We start from the raw sequence: 10199 nt of genomic DNA on the forward strand, positions 1-10199 counted from the left end.
TTTTTTCTTTTTCTAGATCAATTACCAACCTCACTGGGTCAAGTCCCATAACTCTGGCATGTATTTTGGGCAAATTATGCCCCCTTTTGGTTAAAGTTTTACATGCGAGTGTCTATCTCCAAAACTAATGCAGATATTGAATTGAAACTTCACATGTGCCTTCGGGGTTATAAAACTAGTTGATAGCAGCAAGTCCCATAACTGATATGCATTTTGGTCAAATTATGCCCCCTTTTGAACTTAAAACTCTTTTGATATTTAACCTTTTTGGGTAATATTTTCCTGCTTCTGGGACAATATTTCGAATAGTCGAGCTTGGCTGTCTTACGGACAGCTCTTGTTTATTAGCAATTACTTATTGCCGTCTACAACACGTGAACCAAAACTAGAGTGCCAGTTGCAGGTTAGATGATAGTTTAGTGCATTTATACATTTTCGCTTAGATTAGCGTTATCAATGTCGTTATAGTAATCAATTCTGTACTGTACAAAAAAACATCAAAATGTATGCCCATACGCAAACTAAAAAGTCTCCCCGGAACATTCACTCAGTCTTAAGCATTATTTCGATGATCCTTTCATTCAATATTTCTTATTAATAAGAGTTCCACTTAAGCCGTTGCTAGGGGGTGAGTACCTGCTATGAACAGACTCTGTTACCACCTTGCTTTATTTATTTATGTTGGGTGTGACGTCATTATCCTCTTTCAATATTTACGAATCTGCTTTTTTACTTTTGGTTTGTTTGTCCCCGTTCTCTATATGTTAAAATTTGCGTTTTAGGGAGCGTCCTTCTTAATGGAAAAAAAGGAGTGTACGTTCTACCTTGAAATGTTGATATTGTTGCGTCTTACCTTGATTAATTACAACATATTACATCATATATGTGTGCCTTAAGCATTGAATAGTAATACTTCTAACCAATTTCTCTCTTATGTCTTTCACATGTTTTACCTGTCAAATATTTCGTTAAAAATACCTGATTTTTTACCTGACCTACTCTAAGATTTCCATCATCACTTTACTTTTGTTTTACATGTTTTGACTGCCTACCTCAATTTCTGTTTTTGTCTCTTTTTTTTTGTAGGCGTTCATGATGTTTTCGTGCCAAATTGATATGTTTTATTGATAACATTATTAGATACTGACGAAAAAAAACTAAAAAGCTGGTTTAGATATGTAGATTTACATCATTATGAAAAAATAAACTTTTTTGAACTACTGTGCATATTGCTTAGACTTTCAATTATAATTTATGTGACACTTTATGGCTTGATTTTTAAAAATGGGAGGATAACTAATTTAAAAGAGCATTCCTAGCCCTCGAATTCAAGTCCATATCTGCCTGCACATTTTTAGGCACTATGCGTATAGTAAAAGGTTGTCTTTTAACAACACATCATCCACGGTGTTTTCTATGGTGAAAGGTAAAAACAATAAAAACAATCAAAGTTCAGATATACTAAAGTACTAATAAACTTTGATAATGTGGCAGTTGAGTCCAATAAGTCCAGGGATGTTCAAAGATAATCCGTCATTGATCTATTGTAAAGCAAATATTGGATTTACCTGTATTGGAAAATATTCAGTGTCGATTGGATTTAGGTCAACTGCCACATTATCAAAGTTTATTAGTAGTTCACTATGCGTTATACTAACTGTTGCTAGTGCTGCTGACAATCGAAACATTTCTATCAGATCAAATTCAAATTAGCCCTGCGGTTTGGTTATACAGGTATATGAGTATGTTCAAAAGATAGTGGAAGTTCTTTCGACCATAGTTAATAATCATCATAATTCTACAAAATGTCAGGAAATATAATTTAGCAATACATCAAATGTCTAAATATCTCGAATATTTCATGAAAATATGGTTCCCGAGATTATAAAACACAGGTATTTCATTTATTATTTACCTCAGCAAATTATTCATCCTGTGACATTTAGACATCCTGATATTAAATCAACCTGTCGGCAATTTTCCAGATCATACAAATATGAGACTACTATGTAGAGCAACACCAACATCAAAATGTGTTAACCCCTCTTTACAAACAATGCTATTTTCAAAATGTATGCCGTACAAAATGTTTAAGTTATTTCACTTATATCATGTTATTTTTTACCTATATTAGGTAGAGCTTATTAATCAATGATTTTTATTTACAAGGGAGACAAGTCCAGGAAACTGGATTGTTTGACAAGAAGTGAATTATTCTTTGACGTGCTTTGTTACCTCCCCTCGGGTGTTTTTCCTTTCTTTCTCAATTTCGTATTTTGCAAACATGTGTTCTTTGCGATGTAGGTACAAAAATATTCAGAACATAAAAGAGGACCATTTACATGTTAACACATAAAATTCCATTATTTAATAGATGTCATCACGTATGTCTTAAATAATATATCTCAAGAAAATATTTACAAACAGATTTCAAGCAACTTTAACTTAACTGAAAATGATTTAAAAGTAGAACCCTCAAACGTTAAAAATGTAGCTTTACTTAAAATGTTATACATGACTTTATAACGGTTTTTCGACATTTTCTAGCATATCAGATTTTCAGAGACTTATATTCCCATAAAGAACTAGATCGCTTCTTTACAAAAAAGAAAAGAAAAGGGGGTGTTCACTTTCATATAAGAAAACTACAGTTCGGTAAATACAACCCGCTGAATTTACTACTTTTCGCTTCTTTCAATTTCTCTTTTCGAGACATTAAATTCTTACGCCGCCATTTTTTACCTAGCATGCGATAGGAACATGTCGATTTCAATAGAATGCAGTGATACATACTGAAACGCGGTAGGGTAAAAGTAATCACGTTGCTATCGAGAAAGTGCACTAGGAAAGGAAAAAAGATCAGTACTATTTATATTTGGACTACTTGTGATAGACCAGAGGAGGCTTACACTCTATTTGGTAGTGATCAGCCTAAAAAGAGTTTGTTCATGACTTCTCCGTTAAAGTCAGTTGTGATCAACTATTCCTCAGAAATTTCTTTACACATTTATTGCATATTAACAAAATAATGCATACATGATCGTAAAATTTTGTAAAAAAATTTACTCTTCATATGAGTGATTTGGAAACTATTCATTACTTTCAGTTCTCAACATGACTGCACGCCATAGTAAATCTTATCCAACGAGAAAAACTATACCATATTTTTTTCATACTAGACGGGCATTTCTAGTGTTTTCAATGTTGCTGGAAAACTCTAACATACACCTCTCGTGTTGTAAATGACGTATAACGATCCACATGCATGTAAAAGATTATAAGAGTGTTTCATTGGTTGTAGGTGCAGATGTGAATATCCGGATCAAGGGTATATCCGGCTCAATGGTAACTGTTTTAAGAGGCAACGAGGTTATGCCGAGTTACCGTGTGAACAGATACCCGAGAACTGGATTTTCCCATCTGCACCTACAGCCAGTTATAGAGTCTTTATCTTGCATACAATATTCAAGAGATAATAGTAAATAAATAAAACCAAACGAAAGACTTTCTTTTTAGAACTATTTTTATAGTAGTGTATTTAAACATAGCGCGAGAAATCAATGTCCGTAAACAGGAAAGGCGTCATGACATTTCAAAGTCAAACAACAATGTTTAGTGCTGGTTTTGTTTTATCACTTGCAGCGTAATATTATATATGTTTTGCTAAAATGACGTTTTTGAATCATGAACTGTACTATAAGAAACAAAGAGGAACTATCAAGGTATTGGATTTTTATTCCTTTTTATGAAACAAAATATAAACTAGAAAATGCTTTTGTAAAAAAGCGCATGTCTCCCCCAATGCAAAGTCCTATAGGCAAGAAGTAAACAGGGGTCAGGAGCGAAGGTCAAAGAGACACTGATGGTTAGCTGCAATAAGGATCATCTACTTGGCATGTCCAGTCATCCTGCTAAATTTCAACACTCGTGGCCTAGTGGTTCTCAAGTCACTGTTCAGGCTCCTGTGACATTGACCTTTGATCAAGTGACCTCGAAATAAATAGGGGTCATCTACTCTGCATGTCCAATCATCCTATTAAGTTTCAACATTGTAGGTCAAGTGGTTCTCAAGTTATTTCCAAAAAATGATTTTACATGAACAGGCCACTGTGACCTTGACCTTTAACAGACTGACCCCAAAATCAACAGGGGTCATCTACTCTGCATGTTCAATCATCCTATCAAGTTTCAACATTCTGGGTCAAGTGGTTCTCTAGTTATTGATCGGAACTGGTTATCAATGTTCAGGCCCCTGTGACCTTGACCTTTAACAGAGTGAACCCAAAAACAATAAGGGTCATTTACTCTGCATGAACAATCATCCTATGAAGTTTCAACATTCTGGGTCGAGAGGTTCTCAAGTTATTGATTGGAAATGGTTTTCCATGTTCAGGCCCCTGTGGCCTTGACCATTAACAAAGTGACCCTAAAATTGTTAGGGTTCATCTACTCTGTATGACCAATCATCCTACGAAGTTTCATCATTCTGGGTCAAGTGGTTCACAAATTACTGACCGGAAATGGTTTTCAATGTCCGGGCCCCTGTGACCTTGACCTTTCACAGAGTGACCCCAAAATCGTTAGGGGTCATCTACTCTTTATGACCAATCATCCTATTAAGTTTCAACATTCTGGGTCAAGTGGTTCTCAAGTTACTGACCGGAAATGGTTTTCAATGTTCGGGCCCCTGTGACCTTGACCTTTCACACAGTGACCCCAAAATCGTTACCCGGTCATCTACTCTTTATGACCAATCATCCTATTAAGTTTCAACATTCTGGGTCAAGTGGTTCTCAAGTTACTGACCGGAAATGGTTTTCAATGTTCAGGCCCCTGTGACCTTGACCTTTAATGGAGTGACCCCAAAATCAATAGGGGTCATCTACTTTGCATGTACAATCATCCTATGAAGTTTCAACTCTGGGTCAAGTGGTTCTCTAGTTATTGATCAGAAATGGTTTTCAATGTTCAGGCCCCTGTGACCTTGACCTTTAACGAAGTGATCCCATAATCAATAAGGGTCATCTACTCTTTATGACCAATCATCCTATCAAGTTTCAACATTCTGGGTCAGGTGGTTCTCTAGTTATTGATTGGAAATGGTTTTCAATGTTCAGGCCCCTGTGACCTTGACCTTTGACGGAGTGACCCCAAAATCAATAGAGGTCATCTACTCTTCATGACCAATCATCCTATGAAGTTTCAACAGTCTAGGTCATTTACTCTGCATGAACAATCATCCTATGAAGTTTCAACATTCTGGGTCGAGAGGTTCTCAAGTTATTGATTGGAAATGGTTTTCCATGTTCAGGCCCCTGTGGCCTTGACCTTTAACAAAGTGACCCTAAAATCGTTAGGGTTCATCTTCTCTGTATGACCAATCATCCTACGAAGTTTCATCATTCTGGGTCAAGTGGTTCACAAGTTACTGACCGGAAATGGTTTTCAATGTCCGGGCCCCTGTGACCTTGACCTTTCACAGAGTGACCCCAAAATCGTTAGGGGTCATCTACTCTTTATGACCAATCATCCTATTAAGTTTCAACATTCTGGGTCAAGTGGTTCTCAAGTTACTGACCGGAAATGGTTTTCAATGTTCGGGCCCCTGTGACCTTGACCTTTCACAGAGTGACCCCAAAATCGTTACCCGGTCATCTACTCTTTATGACCAATCATCCTATTAAGTTTCAACATTCTGGGTCAACTGGTTCTCAAGTTACTGACCGGAAATGGTTTTCAATGTTCAGGCCCCTGTGACCTTGACCTTTAATGGAGTGACCCCAAAATCAATAGGGGTCACCTACTTTGCATGTACAATCATCCTATGAAGTTTCAACTCTGGGTCAAGTGGTTCTCTAGTTATTGATCAGAAATGGTTTTCAATGTTCAGGCCCCTGTGACCTTGACCTTTGACGGAGTGATCCCATAATCAATAAGGGTCATCTACTCTTTATGACCAATCATCCTATCAAGTTTCAACATTCTGGGTCAGGTGGTTCTCTAGTTATTGATTGGAAATGGTTTTCAATGTCCAGGCCCCTGTGACCTTGACCTTTGACGGAGTGACCCCAAAATCAATAGAGGTCATCTACTCTTCATGACCAATCATCCTATGAAGTTTCAATAGTCTAGGTCAAGTGGTTCTCTAGTTATTGATCGGAAATGGTTTTCAATGTTCAGGCCTCTGTGACCTTGACCTTTGACGGAGTGACCCCAAAATCAATAGGAGTCATTTACTCTTCATGACCAATCATCCTATGAAGTTTCAACATTCTGGGTCAAGTGGTTCTCTAGTTATTGATCGGAAATGGTTTTCAATGTTCAGGCCCCTGTGACCTTGACCTTTGAGGGAGTGACCCCAAAAACAATACTCCAGCAGCCCTACGACCCTATGAAGTTTGAAGGTTCTAGGTCAAATGGTTCTCCAGTTATTGCTCGGAAATGAAGTGTGACGTACGGACGGACGGACGGAAGGACGGACGGACAGGGCAAAAACAATATGTCTCCTGGGGGAGACATAATTACTACATAAAATCTTCTACATATGTGTAGTTCATAATAAGTCATTTACAACACGAGAGTCATCCGGGGGTGTAAGATGGTGTTTTCCATCACCGGTGAAAATACCGTAATCCCCGTCTAGTATGCAAGAATAATGCAATTATTCATATTTAATTTCATAAAACGGAACATCAATCAAATATTTTGGTAGTTCATCATTTTAGAAATAATTATAGGTTATACGTCGGGCGTAATAATTTCACGAGGGCGAAGCCCGAGTGAAATTATTTGTACTACGTATTACCGCCCGAGTGTATAAAGAGTGTAAAACACGCTTTTGCTATGAATTATTTCAATTCTAATATGCCCTTAATCTAAAACAGTAGATAAAATATAGTAGCGCTCATTCTTTGTCGCAACAAAAACTTTGACGTCACCGCAAGTTAACGTGACGTCATTCTAGCGTAATTAACAAATTTAACGAAGACATGCATATTCGAATGTTCTTTACAGTATATTTCTGGATTGAAAAAAAAAAACGTTATTCTATCAAACATAAGTAACGTTGTTATTTGTATTTGAAACATTATTACATCTTTGTGTTTACGGACGTTTATTTCCCGCGTTTTGCTTAAGTACGCTGCTAAAAAAATAGTGCTAAAAATCAGTAAAAGAATCTTACATCATTACATGGGATACACCGGCACTCTTAATGAGGCAGATTTAAAATCAACAATCTTCCCATGGAAAACCGCAAGCGCAATAAACTAGAAATGTTAACTGTCATTCAACGTTAAAGTTGATAAATCAGGCAAAGGTCATTAAACAAACACCAGCATATCAAAACATGTCGACATAGAGATGTTTACTAGAATTTATCTTCCCATATCGCAACGTGTTGTCTCAGAACTACTTTGCCAAACAAAAGGAACATGAAGTATGAAGAAATACAAGGGGTGTTCAGAAACAACATATGAGCCGTGCCATGGGAAAACCAACATAGTGGGTTTGCGACCAGCATGGATCCAGACCAGCCTGCGCATCCGCGCAGTCTGGTCAGGCTCCATGCTGTTCGCTTTTAAAGCCTATTGGAATTGGAGAAACTGTTAGCGAACAGCATGGATCCTGGGTCTGGATCCATGCTGGTCGCATACCCACTATGTTGGTTTTCCCATGGCACGGCTCATATCTTTATCTTTATTTATGGCTGATCCTATTTTGCTTATATTTGAAGAACATATTTAATGTGAATACTTCAATTGTAGATGTTAGCACATGAACCTTATTTATGTATCGTTTCTTAGACATCTTTAATCATTGAATATTAATACAACTTGTTATTACCAGTGGTTCAAAGTTTCTCGCAATTAAATGCATTTTAAATATCTAAACACTAATATTCCTGTGGCTCTGACGAAATGAATCACTGAATTCTGATACACCAGTCCACATCAACGAGCTTTTAATTTTCAAAACATGACTGAACGTTACTGACGTTTGAATCGCGAGTCGTCAATCTAAAATGTTGCTAATTAAACCGTATGCATCAAAGCTTTGTATCTTTCCTTGGTTTCTGATTCAAAATACAAGCTATCATATCTCCGTTCTGCATTGATATCCAAGATATTATGCATGCGAAACAGTTAACACCAGTCGTATTTGTAATTTGATGTTATTGGTATAACGATTATGATATTATACATTTCATGTAAATATTCACCTAATTTAAGAAAATATAGCTTTGAAAATAAGCAAGTGGGAAGTACTATTTCTGCAAGTGCAAATAGAAATATTGGCTTAGGAAGTATGTCTTTTAGTTGCTCATTAGAAGTAATCTAACATGAACCTTAAATATGTTAAACTGGCTTTTTAAGAAACACTGCAATTCGAAATGGTGACAGATAACAAAGCTGCACTGCTTAAATCTAAATGAATATTCTAATCCGTTCTGTATGTTCGAATAAGAAGTGCAACTTCAAATAAAAACACTATACTTAATATTAACAAGCAAATTCGATTAATTGGTATCCCCCGCCGTATGGGTTTGCGTTAAGGAATGGCAAAGAAATATAGCCGGCAAAAAAGGTTAAGGATGTTACTAAGAAGCAAATAATTTCATTACATTTGAACTTAAATGAACAGAAGTGCTTAAGAGAGCACAATCAAGTAAGACATCTGGAACGTGGGTGGTGACGGGGGGTTACAACTTTACATGTTGATAAATATTCGCGGAAGGTTTGAAAAATTAAAAAAATAAGGAAGGAATTTTTTGGGGGGCGTGGGTGAGGAGAGGAGGACCGGGTGAGGGTACAAAACTTCACATGTTGAAATATTGCTGGAAAATAAAAAAAATGAAGAAAAAAATGTTGCGGGTGGTGTGGGGGTGCATGATCGTGGGGGTGGGGGTGACTGGGTGGAGGAGCGAGGTGGGGGAGGGTACATCTTTGCATGTTGATAAATTACTCATGGAAGGTTTAAGATTTTTTTTTTAATCGTGGGATGGGAAGGGGGAGGGGTTATGACCAGGGTGGTGGGGGTGACCGGGTGTGGGTACATGTTGATAATAAATGTTCATGCAAAAAAGTGAAAAACAGTTAATGAAATTTTAGCAATAGGTTAGTTTGTTATGTAGAAATATGTGGATTTTTAAACAATTGAAGGGCAATAATTCTTAAGTAAACTGAAGATATCCTGACGAAATAGTGTGTGCACTACAACATTATGGTGATCTAAATTTATTTTAAGATTCATAGTTCTAGCTCAAATAAGTCGCAAGTTATGATACATAGTTAACACTAGAAACTACTCATGGCTGTAACTCTGTTGTTATTTGGGCAATCTGACTAAAACTTGACGGACCGCATTTCCCTATAGTGGTGAATATGTATATGAAGTTTTATCTAAATATTCCGAACCATTTTTTATATATAGCTCCGAACGGACGAACAGGACGACGCTAAAACTATATGCCTCCGCCTTCGGCGGGGGATAAAAAAAATCTACTAGAAGCGACCAACAGCTCACATCAAAAACAGGACAGGTGACTCTTCACTCATTAAAAAATTGTATATTCATCTAAAGGTAATATATAAATACAAAAAGAAAAGAAAAACAATCAGGATTTATAAGTTTCGCTTTTAATTTTACAAAATAATATTTCAACAAAAAAAGTTCCCTATTTTTTCTGTCGATTATTTTAATAAATAAGGTTACATCTAAAACTTTTTTTTTCGGGGATTCATACAATTATTTGATTCAACATTTTAAAAACGAAAGTAAAATGCTTTTCTTATGTACATGCTTCCGTCTCAGAATGCAAGTCCAAAAAATGTACAAAACTATCTTAAAGTTAATTGATAGGAAGTGTGCCAGATAGTACATGTCCAATTAACTGACGACCAAGAAATAAACCATTATGTGACGCATCATTAAAGAACAATACAGAAACGCAGACACAAAAATACATGAATGTCAACACAAATACAATTATTTGAACTATTTGTAACCTAACAAAAACGCCTACCTCAGTATGGTATTTATGAAGAGCTCTAGCATCCTTTTCGGTCCATTTCGGAAATTCCCGTTCTTCCATGTATTTAGGATACACGTAATGCGTAACTTCAATATTGCTCGGCTCCATCTTAATAATGTCCTCACTTTAAAACAAGCTGTCTTTAAATATTTTCAACTCTCACGTC

General features: G+C 36.5%; 1 protein-coding gene across 1 annotated transcript in view; it reads right to left on the minus strand.

The window, feature by feature from the left end:
* The window catches only part of LOC123561999 (filamin-A-like), a 159695-nt gene extending 149496 nt beyond the window's left edge, over nt 1–10199 (minus strand). The window contains exon 1 of the mRNA XM_053531082.1: nt 10025–10199. Coding sequence (XP_053387057.1) covers nt 10025–10141 — 117 coding nt within the window. The 5' untranslated portion in view covers nt 10142–10199. The remainder of the gene's footprint in view (nt 1–10024) is intronic.

This window comes from Mercenaria mercenaria, chromosome 2, assembly GCF_021730395.1.
Source record: "Mercenaria mercenaria strain notata chromosome 2, MADL_Memer_1, whole genome shotgun sequence".
NCBI classification, from domain to species: Eukaryota; Metazoa; Mollusca; class Bivalvia; order Venerida; family Veneridae; genus Mercenaria; species Mercenaria mercenaria.